This window comes from Astatotilapia calliptera, chromosome 14 (assembly GCF_900246225.1).
Source record: "Astatotilapia calliptera chromosome 14, fAstCal1.2, whole genome shotgun sequence".
Taxonomy (NCBI): Eukaryota; Metazoa; Chordata; class Actinopteri; order Cichliformes; family Cichlidae; genus Astatotilapia; species Astatotilapia calliptera.
Window position 1 is genome coordinate 27,131,560 of NC_039315.1, and position 18,363 is coordinate 27,149,922.

The 18,363-nt window shown below is 42.2% G+C and overlaps 1 protein-coding gene across 3 annotated transcripts in view; it reads left to right on the top strand.

The window, feature by feature from the left end:
• Window positions 1–18,363, top strand: part of hip1 (huntingtin interacting protein 1) — a 51,302-nt gene that overhangs the window by 17,389 nt on the left and 15,550 nt on the right. For 2 of the 3 annotated variants that reach the window (XM_026191274.1, XM_026191276.1), the window contains exons 2-18: window positions 2,914–2,977; window positions 3,470–3,612; window positions 3,717–3,773; window positions 7,792–7,872; window positions 8,544–8,620; window positions 10,529–10,590; window positions 11,677–11,817; window positions 13,487–13,544; window positions 13,737–13,812; window positions 14,031–14,174; window positions 15,328–15,425; window positions 15,708–15,780; window positions 15,871–16,054; window positions 16,192–16,280; window positions 16,401–16,517; window positions 16,690–16,791; window positions 18,308–18,310. In XM_026191274.1, the coding sequence (XP_026047059.1) occupies window positions 2,914–2,977; window positions 3,470–3,612; window positions 3,717–3,773; window positions 7,792–7,872; window positions 8,544–8,620; window positions 10,529–10,590; window positions 11,677–11,817; window positions 13,487–13,544; window positions 13,737–13,812; window positions 14,031–14,174; window positions 15,328–15,425; window positions 15,708–15,780; window positions 15,871–16,054; window positions 16,192–16,280; window positions 16,401–16,517; window positions 16,690–16,791; window positions 18,308–18,310 (1,569 nt within the window). The remainder of the gene's footprint in view (window positions 1–2,913; window positions 2,978–3,469; window positions 3,613–3,716; window positions 3,774–7,791; window positions 7,873–8,543; window positions 8,621–10,528; window positions 10,591–11,676; window positions 11,818–13,486; window positions 13,545–13,736; window positions 13,813–14,030; window positions 14,175–15,327; window positions 15,426–15,707; window positions 15,781–15,870; window positions 16,055–16,191; window positions 16,281–16,400; window positions 16,518–16,689; window positions 16,792–18,307; window positions 18,311–18,363) is intronic. The other variant, XM_026191275.1, reaches the window with a different exon arrangement.

Consider the following 18,363-nt stretch of genomic DNA (forward strand, 5'->3'; position numbering starts at 1 on the left):
AACCGCTGACCTTCTGATTAATAAACGACCGTTCAGATATTCCTCAAAGGATGAATCCAAATAAATGCAGCGATCTCTGATGTTTATTTGTTTTTCGCATCATAAGTAAAATGTGTACGGAAATTTCTCAGCAGGTGTTAAATGGTTTATCATAAAATGTCCGCATATCGGTGATCTCCACAGGCTGAGTCAAAGAGGAAGTCCACTGGCCAGTTTCCACATCGCAGAAGGCGCCACCAAATACGTGAAGATATTTTAATAGTGAACTTGATTGCACAAAACCGGTTATGAGTCAGGTTATGTTTCGTAGATCAGCACTGGCGAGGGGTAGAGTTAAAAAAAAGAAAAAAAAACATGCTGATGCGTCAGGCAGTCGAATGATGACGAAATTAGCCAGTGTGTAACGTTGAGGTCATATTGCATTGTGGGAAATTGGGAAATTTAGCATAGAGGATATGAAAGAATGAGATGTCTAATTCTGCCTCATCGCTTTAATCATTGGTGCTATAAACTCTGTTTTAGCTTTTCTTCTGGCGCTATCGCTGGGTGATCATTTCAGTTCCTGTTTTTCATTTCTGGATCATTTCAACATTCTGGTTTCTGACCAGGCGCCTACAAAACGAATTGCTTTCCACTCAGACTCAAACTGTAAACTTCATTTTCAATGAGCAAGTGTTTTCCTGCTAACAAATAAAACTAAAACGATGAAAACAAACGAGGCTGGATGTAGGAAATGTTTTATACCTCGTGCTTTCAGTCTGTGTAACGCAATATATCTGTCTGGCACAGAGATCAATTATTATCCCTGTTTATTTAATTTTTTATTACTATTACTCAAGCTACTGCACTTATTTGGCGTGGCTGTAGCTCAGGAGGTAAAGAAGGTCTAATGCAAATTAGATTGACTACTGAGAAGTTTGGTCTTTCTATCCCCAGCTGCTCCAGAGTGCATGCCAAAGTGTCCTTGAGCAAGGTACTGAACCCCAAAGTTGCTCTCCGATGTGTTGTTAAGTGCGCATATGGATGGGTCAATGAGGCATGTTGTATAAAGCACTTTGCGCGGTCAAGTAAGAACCAGGGTGTTTAGTTTTAGTCTGTTGTTAGGTGGTTGCTAAGACATGTGATGACTTTATAATATAATAAAACGGCTGATTTAACTTTGGTGCCTGTAAATCAAATGTGTATTGTGTTGAAATTAAAAGGATGCAGGTGCGGAAATGTGACAATGGCCATTCTAGCCCATTGGTAGGCTGTTGTTAGGCAACACAATGAGGTCACAATACCTGATATAGATGAGGTTTGGTTGGTGAGCCCCTGATTGTGTGTGAGGAGTTACTACTACTGCTGTTGATGTTATTACGGTTGATGGCTGTAACAAAATAATTTTACAAATATGGGATAAATGAGGAATTTTTCATCTTATTTATTATTTGCATGTTAGCATGGTACCATTAGCTTTTAAGCTATGCTGTGCAAAGTCCAGCCTCACAATCTGCAAGCATTGCTGGACACCCAGGCTTTGTTTTATTAAATAGTGGTTGTGTTTTTAATGCTTTTCTTTGAATAGCACTTTATTAATTTTGTAGTAGTTCGTAATATAAGTTATCTTAGAGCATGTTTAGTATGCCTCATTTTCACCTTCCTATGTTACAAAGAAAGAAACCCAAAAATATCCTGTATAGAAAGTTACAGTTGAGAGAAACGACTCCCTTTCAACTGAAACGAAACCCCAAACTAAGCCACACTCGGGATTGGTGGCTTCTGCCTCAGCTAAGAAGGTATACTCGCCACTTTGGTGGGCCAGGAAGTGCAGACCTGAAACATGTAGAGCCTGCACAAAGGTAGGCCACAGCGAGAGAGAGAGAACAAAAAGTAATTGGCTGTAGCAAAGAAATGCATGGAAAATGGGGGGGGGGGCCACAGAAGCATATCTAAATGATGGCCTGAACCATGAGCTTTTATCTAAAGGGTAGTTTAAGAATGAGAGGGAGTGTCCATAGTACCTGCTGAAAGCTAATAGCGTGCCATAGCACAACCAGAAATCCCCACAAAAACTGCCAAACTAACACCATCCAAGCTACCGGTGGCAGCATTTTCAGCCTTGTGACTGTGTCACACTGGGTTAGAGCAGAAGTGAAAAGTCATTCCAGTGTGTTCTGGTGGTTCTGTAATTCATCTCTGATGATTCTTAAAATTTGAGCTGAAGTTGGAGGAGCTTCAGGTTCAGTCTGGCCAACATTCCTCAGTACAGTAGATGTCATAGCACAGACAGATGCTCCCCTGCTTATCCGCACGTGTCTGGTTGCTGGTGCCGTCTCATTAAATCTGTCTGGTTACAGTCTTAATGTTAACTATGTTTGCTGAAGAGTAGTCCGTGGTGGTTTTCTGTCCGGCCTCTATCCTCTGCAGATGTTGCAACTGTTTCCTGCTTTGTTCGTATATATGATGACATCTAATCCTGTGAATTAACACAAACACGCAGGAGAATTTAAAAAAAAAAAAAAAAAAAAAAAGCACCTGCGCCGTTTCGGCCCTTCTTACATGCTCTGTCACATGTCTGTAATTTAACTTGCCGACTGCACTCCATGCTGAGATTTGGCAGCACACGCGTCTCTTTCGAGGCTGTAGATCCTCCTCAGCAGCAGAGAGGAGGCCTCTCAGCTGCTGCCTTGAATACCAACTCTGCAGAAAATGGGTCAATCAGCGCGTTATAAAAAAACCTGGGCTGCCTCTCATTCCCCAGGTGGTTAGAAAAGGGAAAAGGCAACTTTCTGAAAGGTGGAAGGATGTCAAGTTTTAAAATGAAAAACTTGACTTGTTTTTTTTGCTGTGAGTAAAAAAGCTGTGGGCTGATTTATTTCCTCTGCTTCTCTCCCCTCTTCTCTTCTGCCCTTTCTTTACTCCTCTTCACAGGCTGTCAGCATCAACAAGGCCATCAACACACAGGAGGTCGCTGTCAAAGAGAAGCATGCCAGGAATATCCTAACATTGTGTGTGTGTGTGTGTGTGTGTGTGTGTGTGTGTGTGTGTGTGTGTGTTTGTTTGAGTGTTGAGGAGAGGAAGAGCATTTGTTTTGACTTTGTTGTGTGTGCAAAATCATCCTTCCGTAGCTAGAGGGCTGTGTTGGTGCAAAACAGCTAATTTTGTGTAACCCCGTCGTCTGAACATGGCCCTGCTGCACAGCTAATTTAGTCATGTGTAAAACCAAATGGAAGGCTAGACGGACATATTTCTGTTTTATCAGACAGACTAAAAAGCACCAAACTGCTAACATCTAACATCCTGCACAGAGACGGAGCTAAGCAAAGGCCTCAAACATCAGAAAAGAGATCATTAAAAAAAATTCACACACAAAGGAGATGCAACAAATGTTAAAATAAGAGTTTTCTGTATTGAGATTGGTAAATACTTAGGCTCCGCCAGGCTACACAAACACTGTAAGCCTGTGATCCTTGACTGCCGCTCTCACCCTGCATCTTGGGGACCCATCATGAGAAAGGTGCCCACACCTTCTGGGCGGCAGTCAACCGGCTTCCTCTCTCCAGCAACGCCGTGCTCTGCTGGAAGTTCTGCCATGTCTTCCACAAGCTGCTGCGGGACGGGCATCCGAACGTACGTAAACACGAAAACTTTGTCTCCCTCTTATTGTAACTGTGTTCTGATACTCAATGTTAAGGATGTTTCCCCTCTCTTTGTTTCAATTGTTGATTCTTCAGGTGATAAAGGACTCCATGAGGAACAAGGCTGATTTAACTGATATGAGCAGGATGTGGGTAAGGATTATGTCATCTCACACAGTCATAAGTCTCATTTACTGCATTTTCCACACTACAGGGCACACTTAAAATCTTTTAATTTTCTCAAAAATTGACAGTGTGCCTTATAATCCAGTTTGTCTTATGTATGAATTCTGGCTGTGCTTACTGACCTCGATACGATTTTATGTGATACACGGCATTAGAAAAATCTGACAAAAAATGTTTTAGAACGGCTGCCGTAGTCAGGAGCCTTGTGGAGTAATCTGGGTCCAAAACTCCGTCCCCATTAGGCCCCAAAGTCAAACGAACACTGCAGCATCACTGAGAGTCAAAAACTGTCTAAATTATTTCATCTTTAATAAAATCATCAGCGTTGCTGCTTTACAAGGTGTAACAATTAAGTTTAACATCCAGGCATCCATGAAAACAGAATTTATTAAATTTAACAGATTTAGAAGTTAGCAGGAAGTTAGCTCGTTAATTTCCACCTAAACATGATATAGCATGTTCTGACTGAGAGATGTCTGAACAAATTAAAACGTACAGCTCTGCTATCACTTCCAACATAAATGAAGACAGAAAACTAAACAGCAGTGATGTTTGTAGGGTTACTGAAGTTGGGCTAGCTGGTATATAATGATGTGCTACGTGAGCGCTAGCGACACAGCTATGTTAGCATAACATAAACACAGTGAAGCTGGAGGATGAACGCCAACTTTTTTCCACTGGATAAAAGTTAACGTGAGGGTTCCTGATGGTTAAGGATAAATCCAATCGCTTGGCAGGATGCTGTAAAGGGACCAAACTTCAGTCAGAACAACTGAGATAATCCATCCACAATACGAGGTTAGTCATTAATATACTGCGACAACACGGTAATAGAGCAGCTGCGAGAGAATTCAACATTAATGAATCAATGGTACAGAAGTGGAGGAAGCAAGAAGAGTGAGTTGAGTAAAGTTTGACTTCTCTGACTCTTTTGTTTCGCTTAATGCACCTTATGGTCCAAAAAATACGGTAATCTTCTTTAGTCCTTACTTTATTGTAACACTAAAAAGGAATTGAATAAAACATGATACGAATGAAACATACTCATTACTAAAATGTGACCATTTAAACTAGTCAGTATAGCCTGGGGTGTTACTCCTGTATTTACAGTGGCTCCATAGTGTAGTGGTTACACATATGCCTAGCATGTGAAAGATACCGGGTGGAGACACACATCACTCTGAGGTTTTGTTAGGAAGGGCATCCAGTTTAGAAATCTGCCAAATCAAATATGCCGAGCTATCTGCTGTGGTGACCAGCAATGCTACTCTCCAGTAATATTTACAGCTGTCGTCATAAGAGATGTGATCTATCTTTACTGAACCAGTTTTGTACAACCAAACTGTCTTTTGCAGCTATATGAAGGATGCCTTATTGTTATTGCCTTTAAGTGTCATTAAATTCTAGTTACAGTAATTAATGTTATAAATCATTCTGTGATTGCATGATTTTCTGACAGCTTGGCATTATCGTGCAGCTTGGCAGTGGCTTGTGGGACCACTGCATTTGTTATGTGAAGACACGAAACACTGTGTATTATTATGCCCTTTATTCTGGCATCGCAGTTGTGTGTGCAGAAGTGCATAGTACTGTAGAGGCGCTCGGTAAATGAACAAAACAAATTCTGTCAATTAATTTACGGAGGCAGTAGCTTTTTCGCTTTACTTCCTGAATTACAGCAGAGCTTAAAGTGCTTTCAGAGTAGATTATTTTCTTTTTAAAAGCATGTTGAGAGACCAAGAAAGCCACAGAAACAATAACGCAGCAGTAAATAAACAGGCGGCAGAGTTATTAGACATATAGTGCTCAGGCTATTTTTACGAGATGTCAGATTAAGCACCAGATTAAGTTCACATGGAATAAACTTGTGTAGCGAACCTCAGGCCAGGTGAAGGCACTCACTAAAAAGGCATTAACAGGCTGTCCAGGTGGGTGTTGACTCATTAAAATGATCTTTCTAGGAGTTTAACATATACAGGTGCAATTTTTGCTGATTTACTTGGATTTTGTTCATTATCAGAGTACGGCTGCCAACTGTCCTCTTTGCTGTGGTGATCATAGCAGATTATATTCATCATCATTTGTTGGTAGCCTGCTGCCAGGGTGTAGTGACAGACATAATGGACAAAAGCCACATGAGCTCATGTTGCATCATCTACCACCCTCATGAAACAGTAATGTCACCGAGGCTGGTGTCGTTCTGGTTTGGGGGATTTGTGCTGACATGCGTTTAGTCTTGGTGGTGTAGTTAAAAAACAATAATGTCATTTGATAATATTTGCATTTATCCACCCCACTGACTTCCCTCTCCAGGTATCTTGTAGGAAGCCAGAGATGCATTAAAAGAATAAATAATTTAGTTGACCTGAATAGGTTTGAGCACCACTGTTAGTGTTACTGCGCCTTTAGTTAACCAATAACAACCGAAAGAAAACACAAGTGATTAAAATGGACAAGAAATATCTGACTGGTTAGAAAAGCATGGATGAAAATTGTTTCCTGACATTATAAATGCAGAGATTATTTTATTAAGATAAGTTGATAAGTAATGAATTAAAAGTGGAAAATTGTCATAGCTAGCTAACTGTGTGCCTCAACAGTTAAATTATTATTCAGTGGCAGAAACAAACTTACACAGTTAACACCTGAAATGATATAAATAGCTAAGTATTACATTAAAAGTTGTAAATTGTCATAGCTAGCTAACTATATGCCTCATGAGTTAAATTATGTAGATAATAAACAAAGGTTTAGATGGGCAGTAAAAATGATTAACTGTATGCATACATTACATTGTTAGCGCAACCTAATTGGTTAATAGTTGAAGTAGGTAACTAAACTTAACTAGACTGAAAGTTGGAAATTTATCTTAGCTAGCTAACGGTATGGCTCAATAACTGAGAGAGCTAAAGAAATGTTTTTAGAAAAAAAACAGAAGTTTTAACAAGCAATTTAAACGATTACCTAATTGTATAAATAAACAAATGAAATAGTCAGCTAAACATAATGGATAAATGATTAAAGCCTGTTTCCATCCGTAAAGAAAAACTATTTTACCTTCAGCAACTCACATTTTTATGTTAGCAGGTTAGCAAGTTGCATACCAAGTTTCGACTCAGGAATAACTCACAATTTTCACTTGCGTGTGTGTGTGTGTGGGGGGGGGGGGTTAACAGCTAAAATGACATAAATAGCTAAGTATTACATTAAAATCTGGCAATTGTCATAGCTAGCTAACAGTTATAGTGAGCTAACAAGTTACAAGAGCTGTTCAAGTTGCTATCCAACTTGAACAAATATATACATAAAACAAATATATAAATGAATAGATTAAATAAATAAATAGATGAAAGTGGAAGCCAAAAAAAGTGTGAATAAACTGTTAGCTAAAATTCTTGTTAACGGAACATAACAGCTTAAACATTAGGCTAAATAATCCTGAATGTACACCCAAATAACATATACAGATATATGTACTATAGTGTTGATGAAGCAGTGTTGTCCATCTGAATGGGGCATGGATGGAAAATGCTGGGAACCACTGATAGAAGTGAGCAAATTTCTCTTCATTATATTGATGCCGGTGACTCTGATGAAATGCAAGCGTGTCAACTGCAATACATTTAGCCACAAAAATCTCAAGAGACACTCCTAAGTGATTAATTGAGCAACAGCGACTGGGGTGGAGGTCTAAGATATTCCTTATTACACTAACTGAGTTTTGCTGATGTCAGTAGGAAGGAGGATACAGGAAGCGTGGTCAGTGGGACAAAGGTTGTGGCCTCTTTCTTTCCTGTTATGTCATTACCACCCTCACTCACAGGCTAGAGATATTGTCAACTGGGTTTTTGCATTCACCCGTACACTGTGAGACCTTCTAAAGGTCACGGTGTCCCTGTGACCTTTAGAAGGAAGGACATGGGGAAACTGTTTCTCCTTTGTTTCCTTGGATTTCTTCACTTCCTCTTCTGTCTTTCTACATCAGGGTCACCTGAGTGAAGGCTACGGGAAGCTGTGCAGCATCTACCTCAAACTGCTCATCACCAAAATGGAGTTTCACATCAAAGTGAGTTGGCCTGACCTATAAAACCCATCACCACTCTCCCTCGTCTCTCATTATCTTTGTCTCAGACTCTCCTTTTAGTGCCAGCAGGTCTCTGCGGGTGGCTTCAGAGAAAATTCCAGCTTTTACACTAATGGCCTCCCAAGAATCTGTAGTGTAGCTTTTTATGAGACATCTGAGTAGAGTTAAGGAGGGACCAGAATACAGTGCCGGTGCTGTCCCAGAAGGTCTGGGTGTTTTTTGCCAAGGTTGAGGATTTTCACCTGGAAAGTGGCAAACATGCATATGATGCATGCCTGCTAGTATGCATATTAATTCAGTATTACTAACAATTGCTCTAATCAGTTGTTTCTATTAAAAATGGATCACTACGCGTAGATTGACATTGCTATTTCACTACATGTTTTTAAATGGAGTAATCGAGTAAAAGTAGTAGGGTGAAAGTACAAAATAGTGTGAAATACTCACGGGGTGTTTCAAAGTAAAGCCTTGTCATTTGTATCTTTTGTCCGGTCTCCCTTCCCTCATCTCCAACCGCTCGTACAACTTATTTGACTCACAGTACTCAGACTAATTAATGAATCTTAATTTAAATAGCACATTGCTTTTTACAACCATCAGATTGGTCTGGTATATAACCGTAATCAGGACTTTTACATTGCTTTGTCTTTCAGAACCCTCGTTTTCCAGGAAACCTTCAGATGTCAAACCGACAGCTCGACGAGGCGGGAGAGAACGACGTCAACAACTTGTGAGTGTGGCGAGTCGCTGCTTCGGCTGCTCGTATTGTTTTTGTTTGGCAGACAGGACCGCTGTGCTGGCAGCGTTGCCTTTTTCTCAGCTTTGTGGAGCAAAAGTGTGAAATGCAAAATCCTTCAGTTGTTACTGGACAGTCGCACACGGATAATATGTGGCTGTTCATGGGGATAACCAAAAGGCTTGTTCTTTACTTTGACACATACTAACACTTTAACACGTTTACAGAAGATGTTTCATTTGAGGTATAGCCTCCACTCAGTATGATGCAAGCAGTCTCCCATCTGTGCATGGACTGCACAAGTGTCCGGATCTGTTGTTGAGAGATTGCTCTGCATTCCTGGATGAGTGCAGGCTGCAGCTGTGCAGTGGTTACTGGTTGTGGCTGGCCTTTGATGAACATTTTGATGTTCAATAGGAGACATATTAGGAATAAATGGTGGCTAAGGAAGTGCCTGGATATGCTCCCGATCCGGAAAGAGATGGTCACGTAAGCCAACAGTCCTGGATCGGTATCTGCTTCTTTAATGCTTTGATAGTAATAAACCAGACATGTTTGTTTGATATTTTCTCCCAAAAAAAGAGCAAAAGTTTGTGGAAAATCAGAAGAAATGGAAAGAAATGTGTAAAAGAAGGAAAACACTCGTCTGTAGGTTAAAAGAAATCTAATGTTATAAGTGCTCTGTACACATTTGTTAGATTTGCCATCGATGTTGTAATCTGAGGCATGTATATCAGTGTCAGAGCCATCTCACGGACGCGGAGAGGTTTCAGTTGTCTTTTATTCGTTTTTGCGAGCCACATGGATCTAATTAACACGGGCAAAAGGAAGACATGAAAGAGCTGTCAAACACTTCATTTAGGATAGTTTGCCCATAACTATTCCTTTCTGGGCTTTTTGTTTTGTTTTGGGTTTTGCTGTTTCGAGGAGATTCCATGAGAAAGTTACTCTAGGAGAACTTGACTGAGCCGTAGAAAGTCCTTAACTCATCAACAGGACCTGTATCTGTATCTGCTCCTTTGTTCGATGAAGATCCTGATGAGCACTGCCGGAGCTAGAAAATGACCCCCAGCAGATCACTGGTGTGAATGTCTCTGACCAAACAATCAGGACTTATAGAGGGTCCTGTACTCACTGCCAGCACCGTGGAGTCCAATTGGAATTTGACATAGAATACCAGAATTGGCAGGTTTGCTTTGAGCACATGTGACAGACATGAAAGGGTCTTTAGAAGCCGTGGAGAACATTATGATGCCTGTAACGTCATTCAGCATGACTGTGTTGTTAGTGATAGCCTGAGGAGGTGTATCCATGACAACAACACCGCCATTGGGTATCAGTAAACCTTGGATCCATTGTCAGGCCCTACGCTGGTGCAGTGGGTCCTGGGTTCCTCCTGGTACATGGCAATGCCCGGCGTCATGTGGTGAGAGTATACAGGCATCTCCTTGAGTATGTTAGAACTGATGCCATTGGCTGCCCCTCATGGTTGCCTGACCTAAATCCAATAGAAACCCTCGGGGACGTTATGTTTCAATGCCACCAGGTTGCACATGAAACTGGCCAGGAGCTCAGTGATGCCCTGGTCCAGATTTGAGAGGAGACCTCTGCAGGACACACCATCCATCATCTTTATGAGCCTCAACATTGTCAGGCATGCAAACAAGCAAACTAACGAGCACCGTTATGAGTTTCTACAATGACATTTCGATAAAATCCCTGTGGCATAATGTTTTTTGTTTCCATCTAATGATGTGGCATCCTTGTGTTGCTAACAGATTATCCAGTCCATATCGGTGTAGACATCCAGCATGAGATCTGATGTGTTTTCAGAGTGTTTATTTATTTAAGTTTAGCATTTCTATTTAAATGAGCTCTGCGTGTCTCTCTCCTGTCCTGTAGCTTCCAGCTGACCGTAGAGATGTTTGACTACCTGGAGTGTGAGCTCAACCTCTTCCTGGGTGGTAAGTTATTCTGGTCTGACTGCGCTGCCAGCTGTGCTTATCTGAAACCGTGCGCATTAACATTCACACACCCACAGATGAATGCATCCAAGTTCACACTTTCACAGACAGGAATACGCAGTCTGACGGATCGGAGGTCTCCTCACAATGGTGCGCAGAAATAAAGATGATGTCATGATATATATATATATGTCACGTCAGAGCTCCACCTCTTCTGTTTCAGTTTACTGCCAGGCTGTTTGTGGATTCATGTTATATTTTAGCCCCCCTTGTTGTCTGGGTGAGTCATCCCAGGTTAATGTCTCTTGAAGTGTGGGTCGAGCTAAAAATAGAGCGCTGGGATGTGACCAGGAGCTCAGAAGAAATGCCAGGAAGGCTGCGTGCCTCCATTTATGAATGATCAGGAGGAAATTACATTCTGGTATCTATTTATCATGGCTTTCATTCAACATCCTGGTGATGTTATCAAACCCTCGTCCCCAACTTCACTCCTAATATTGCTCCCAAGCCTAAATCATATCTCTTCGTTACATTGGCGATCACATGTCGTGTTTTGACAAATCAAAAATCGAGGTTGCACCCAAATCTCTTATGCTGTCGTCAGCTTCCTCATGTGGTCTGTTCTCTAAAAAGCATCACGTCATCTGGGGGTGAAGAGGCCAGACATCTAGGTGCATGTGTGTGTGTGTGCACGCTGTGACTAAGCAGGAAACCACACCTCAGCTTTACACATAGGCTCTCAGCGGCTGACTTTGGGGATAGTGTGAGCAGGGCAGCAGGGAAATGAAAGAGGGGGGCGTAATGACAGCGAGTCACACAATCCTGTTAGTGTTCAGGTTGCTGCTCTCTCTCTCTGCGTCACTTAAAACCTTTAAGTGCAGCAAGAGTGAGCCGTGTGCTGCTCTCAGACACTTTATTAGTTAATTGTGGCAGAAGCAGTAAAATGAAGAGCACTAGTTGATTGAGTCATGAAACATGTATGATCGATGAGTCTCCCACTGTTTGCAATAATTACTAATGCTCATGTGTGTATGTGTGTGCATTGATTTTTGGGTCTGCATTTATTGACCGTCTCTCTCCTCACAGTGTTCAGCTCTCTAGACATGTCTCGGTCGGTCTCTGTGACGGCGGCGGGTCAGTGTCGTCTGGCCCCCCTCATCCAGGTTATCCTCGACTGCAGCCACCTGTATGACTACACCGTCAAGCTGCTGTTTAAGCTGCACTCATGTGAGTCACACACCCCTGCTGGTCGAGCACACACACGGCTGCAGGCTCAATAACTGCAGCGGTGCTCAGTGTTGTCGTTACTAAATGCAAATATTGTGCAGTTTTTGAATATCACTGAAGTGACTGGAATCCCTTGTTAGACTGGGCCGATTTGCATTTATTGATGTCTAGCTAAAGTAGGATTTCGTCCATGGTGATAACTGATTATTTCCATTTTTTTATTAGTTGAGATTGTGCAGGAAAATAAACACGGGCCTTACTCTGAAACTTTTTTTTTTTTAAATCCTATATGTTGTTTATGGTTTTCTGACCTTAGCTTATGAGAGCAAATCCTCGGCTTAATCAGATGTGGTTAAGACTTAGTCTCACTGTGTTTGTTGACCAGTTTCAATCATAATTGTATTTTTATTTTAATGTTAATTGTTTTTAATGTTCAAAACTGGTCAACAAACACAACAGCAACATTAGGTCTGCAGCTAGCGATGAACAAAACTGCCATTTTTTTTTCATGCTTCTGTAATTTGTTGCTAAAGGTAAATAGTAGTCATTGCCATCACATCTGTCTAAAGCACAGATGTGCTTAAGCCATTTAACACTAACTTGTGACTCATTCAAGTGCAGTCGAATGATCAGTGGATGGACCAGTGTTGTGTCTACACGTAACAGACAACCTAACAAAGACCCAATGTCTTTACACACTTTGTAAACATTTTTGTGACAGACTGCTGGTAACAATTTCCACAAAATAGCATTTTTGCACCAACAAGGCAATTCTCAAAAAGCTATTAGTCTGAAACTTGGCATATCTCAGCGTGGTGTGCAATGTGTCCTTAAACAAATTTGAGGAAACTGAACAGATGCAGGACAAAAGAAGAAAGGGAAAGACTAAAAAAACTATCTACAGCAGATAAACAGCATCTGAAAGTCACATCTTTAAGAAATAGGAAAAAGACCTGACACAGGACCTGAGTGATGCATCTGGACCTTCAGTTGATCCGTCTACTGGCATCACTTTCAACTTTCAGCATGATAATCATCCCAAACACACTCCCAATGCAGTTTTGTTTGCCCGCTTCAATAAGTCACTGCACCTTTTCCAAGAAAAGTATAAAGAAATGTGGGGCGGCTCGACACTTTTGAACATTACTATACCTCAAATATTTGACATCATCATTTTGCCTACAATAGTAAAATCACAGACGAATAAATACTGTAGTATGGGCTTGTATTCAAGGTCTCACTCGTAAGCACCACTTAAGTACAAGCTGATGAAGCCCTGTGTCTCCTGAACTGCACTGGGTTTAGCTGTAGGATTTCTAGCCTTACCTTTGGCTCTTAATATTCCTCAGATGTGTGCATACTTAAAATCTCTGACAGTTATCTTCAAAGATTGAGAGATGCGTTTCTCCTCTCTGAATTGATGGATTCCTCAGAACCCCTCGGGCTCATGAAAATTTTCAAAGCCTCACTGGGAAAAAAAAATTAACCAGCAGCTCAGTTTCAAAAAGCCTTTTTCTTACTCTCTGGAAAGGTAGATGTGGAAATTTGCAGTTCTGAAGTATTCTTAATCAAATCCCCCCGTATGTGTATGCAGTCAGACATGTTTTAAAGTATCCTGATCTACCTGTCTGTAAGTAATTCCTGGCCACTTGTCTTTGTGTGCACGCAGGCCTTCCAGCTGACACTCTCCAGGGCCACAGAGATCGCTTCCAGGAACAGTTCAAGAAGTATGAAGTTCACTTTCAGTGTCTCACACACACACACACACACACACAGAGTTGGTCACAGTTTCTCTGAGCTCTTGTTACCGTGCTGAATGAATTTTTAGTGTCAGACCTTTTTGCTCTGTCTGCTTTTCTCAGTGAGGTTTTCCCGTTTCCTCTTTTTCATTTTTATATCTCTCCCCTTTTTGCTTTCAGGCTAAAGAGTCTGTTTTATCGCTCCAGTAACCTGCAGTATTTTAAGAGGCTGATTCAAATCCCACAGTTGCCTGAGGTGAGGACTTACGCGCATTTAAACCACACCTAAACGTGTAAAAGTTTCAGTTCAAAGCTTTTATCTTTGTTGTTGAATCCCATCGTTTTTCACAACTGAAAATGAAATGTGATGTCACGCTTTCATGAAAATGTAGGCAAATAGATTCCACTGTGATGAACCTGACGAAACCAGGACATTATACAAAGAATAACCTCGTGCCTTTCTGATTGTCGCAGAACCCTCCAAACTTCCTGCGTGCATCTGCTCTGTCGGAGCACATCAGCCCCGTGGTCGTGATCCCCGCCGAGTCGTCGTCCCCGGAGTCAGAGCACGTAGTGGAAACGGACGACCTGGTGGACACGGACGTCCCCGTACTGCCGGTAACCAGATAAGCAGCTCTGGATGCTGTCTTCTTAAATTTGGCCCATCTGTTTGTCCAGCCAAATTATTAGGAACATCTGTGAACTCGTATAGGATCCAGTAGAGCTGTTCTGCCGCATCGCATAGATTTATATTTAAATGTGTCGTCTATCTAAGCATTTCCTCTGTATACATCTGGTTTGTATAGTATTAATTATGTTGTTTTTCAGATGCACATGAAATCCAGTGTCTCAGCTTATTGGAATATTTAATAAGATCAATTTAAAAAAAAAAAAAAAAAAAGGTTTTACTGTTTAAGGTCCAACCTTAAACAGTTTGGTGCAAATTATTGGTATGACATGGACGTGATCAGCTCGTTGCACTGCTGAAGTGTTACTGAGGGTTTGACAGAAGCTTTCAGCTTGTCAGTATTTTTAGCTCTGGTGTTTCTCATCTTCCTCTTGACAATACCTCCAAGTACGGTTCAGTTCAGGCAGGTCGATCGAGTGCACTAATGAAAAGGTCGACAAACCGTGGGCACGTGTGAAGTCGGCTTCTCCATAAAGTGCTCTAAAATCTCTTGGTAGACAGCTGTGTTGACTTTGGATCAAACACCTCCAACAGCAGCAGGTGACACAGCGCTCAACATCATCCCAGACTGCAGAAATCTCACACTGGACTCTAGATCCTTGATTTCCAAATGAAATACACAATTTACTTTTATCTGGAAAGATACTTTGAACCACAGCGGATGTCCTTAGTCCAGGTAAAACATTTTCAGTGCTGTCTCTGGTTGACAAGTGGTTTCATTTTAGGAATGGATCGGTTTCCTGAAGATGTCTGAGCGTGTGGTGCTCTGACCACAGCCTCAGTCAGCTCCTTCTCTGCAGGCTCTTTCTGTGCCTGCTTGTTGAGGATGTCAGTGATGATCATCTGGGCCGCTGTCAAGTCAGCAGTTCTCCCCATGATTGTGCTTGCGTGTACTGAACTAGCCCATCAGACACTCTGAGTAAATTACAATCCAAACTGTACAAACACAAACTGTAAAGGAAATGTTCTAAATACAAGAGATACTGGATTTTCATGAGCTATCATAATTATCAAAGTAAAAAAAAAAGTGGTGACATGTTTCACTTTAGGTTGCTATGTGATTTGTGTGTTTATCCTTTTCAGGCTCCTGTGGAGACAAAATTCGACGACCTGTTTGGCACCTCGGCTGCTATCGACCCGTTCAACTTCAACAGTCAGAACGGCATGCGCAAGGATGACAAGTGAGTGTCATTACAGGAGCAGAGTGACATGAATAAACACTTATTGTATATAAAATTGCCCAAGCGCTGCGTAAACATGTCTCTGGTGCCTGAATGGTACCGTGTGAATCTTGTTCTCCAGTTTTATGTAGAGCAGCAGAGATGACAAATATTGCCAAGTATTTCTAACAGTCCAGGACACACGTGTGCCATCGTACCCCAAATAGCTAAAGTTTTGCTTATGTTAACAACAATCTTGTAAGATCAGATTAGATTCATTTTTATCTGTGATGTTAATGACAGAGACCGGCTGATCGAGCAGCTGACGAGGGAGATCCAGGCCCTCAAAGAGGAGCTGGAGTCTTTCAGACTGGAGGTAAAAACAGCAGCTTTTTTCCTAACTTTATCCGAGCAGCATCCTCACAAAACGTATGACCTTTTCCCCCTCTCTCCTGTCCGTCGCCAGAGCGGCCGGTTGTGCCAGGCTCTGCGGGGGCGAGTCAACGAGCTGGAGGCGGAGCTTGCCGAGCAGAGCCACCTGAGGCTACAGGCTGTGGGAGAGAGCGAGTTCCTGAAGGCCGAACTGGACGACCTGCGGAGGGTCAGGGAGGACACGGAGAAGGAGCAGAGAAGCCTAACGGAGATTGAGAGTAAGGCTCTGTTTATTCTACACCGGCACATTATCTACTCAGTCAACGAGTCGAATTTTTGGTCATGGTCATCTGACATAGCCGCTTCACCTGCTGTGTGTGTGTCTCTCTGTATGTGTTCACGCGACTTTTACCAGGAAAAGCTCAGGCCAACGAGCAGCGCTACACCAAGCTGAAGGAGAAGTACACCGAGCTGGTTCAGAGCCACGCAGACCTGCTGAGAAAGGTGAGACCCTCTACTTCATGAGATCCTTAGATCGCAGTGGCCTCCTCGTGTCCTTTATTTCTGTCAAGCTGAGGATCTGCTGTCTGAATTACAAGTGTTTCTTTGTGTGTCTGTATGCAGAACGCAGAGGTGACCCGGCAGATGACGGTAGCTCGGGCGGCACAGGATGAAGTGGAGGCGGTGAGGAAAGAGATGCAGGAGAAGGTGAAGGCCGCTCAGGAGGCGGCGGACAGACAGGTGAGAACGAGGCTGGTTTGGTCATCACTGCCAAACGTGTACGGAAAGCAGTACGGTTTCGCTCCAAATGGTGTGCAGAGTTTGGTAAAGTTGGATTTTTCTGCCGCAAAGTGACCAAACAGGCTGTTGTTTTTAAGATGTCTGAAGTTTAATTTGGGCTTTTCTTGCTCAGGAGCGGGAGCAGCTCGAGCATCTTCAGGAGCTCCAGAGAGAGCTGGTCTCAAGCCGGGCAGAGCTGGACTCCCTGAAGACCAGCGTGGCCTCTTCGCAGCAGGTCTCCCTCTCCTCTCCTTTCTTCGCTCAGATCCTAAATCCAGATCCCGGAGTTGCTGTGAAAACTTACAAAACTAATTTATAGCCCGCTCCCTGCCCTTTAACATTAATCTATAAAAACACCAACTAACACAAGAGTGTGCGAAAAGATTAATGACATGGGTGACCTGTGTGATCTTTATGTATAAAGTCTTATAATGGGGCGCTGACACCACACACTCTTATTCTAATCATCAATTATTAAATGATCTCAGTCACTCTCTAGCTTGGCAGCAGAGAAGGGACAAAGTTAAATACAGCTGGTATCCTCCTGTGATCCTGGAGCACACCAAGCCTCAGATCTGCAGATTTTTCTTCGAAGGAGTCAGGCTTTCTTGGCATTTGTAAAGTGATCTAAAGCAATAATTCTCCAGGCTTTCTGAAAGTTTGTCAGTTTTTCATCAGACGCTGGTTCCGGTTTGACCCAGAGAGCTGTCAGGGGAAAACGAGGCTTATCTCTAATAAAGGTGCTCATAGCAAAGCTTGTTGGAATTAAACAAATGAGGGATGCTCAACACTTTTACACAGTACTTTTAAATGGTAACAACACATCCCGGACAATGACTCAAAGATAAATAACCGCTTTTCTGTCACAATCGCGCTCCATAAAAACACACTCCGTCCCCGTCCATCATCCACGCCCTCCATTTCTTTTTCATCGTCTCCTCTCTTAATCACGACTGTTCCTGTACGCGAACCGCTTCAGAGGCTCAAAGCGCAGCTTGTGTTAGAATTGATATGCTAATTCGTTTGTTTGACATCAGCGATTGAATAAAACGATTTTCACAGTGGAGAAATTTAAACAGAAGCAATTGTTATGTATTCATTTTTTCCCCCTCACCGCCTCGTTTCTTTTCTTATTCGCCTCTCGGTTTGTTTGTTGTTTTTTTTGTCATTGCTGAGCTGAATAGAAAAAGTTGCAGAAAACAAAGAGAGAGCGAGAGATGAGAGCGGTAAAAATCTTGCACAAACATTAACTGCTTATGGAAACACGGATATTTAGTCCCTTACATTAGTGCAGCATTTCATTCCAGGATCTTAACTACGGATGTTTCAGAGGGGAGAAAAAAAGCTGGAGCTAACGAGATCATTTACAGGAAAATTCATAACGGGATAAGCGTAATTTAAACATAAATAAATAAATAAATCCCTGAATCATGCTGTTAACCCTCAGGATCCCCGACGACTGTACCGTTTCTCTGCACATGCTCTGTTCCCTGTGCCTTTCATCCGTCTCTCAGCCTCCCACTCCTGACTTCCTATTCTTTGCAGCATCCACTTATCAACTCCATCACTCTTTCTGTCCTCCTCCGCCTCTCTCCAGTTCTTTTCGCTCCCACAGCCCACATTTTATCGCTCTTGTCACTTTATTTTTCCTTCTCCCCGATGAGCAGCTCTCACACCGCAGCTTTAAAAAGCCTAACAGTTCTGTTTCTTCTTCATTTCCTCCTCTGTCTGTCGGACCTGCCGGCACCCAGGCTGTAAGTCTTTCACCTTTTCCTGCTTTTACACTTCACTATCTACCTGCAAATAA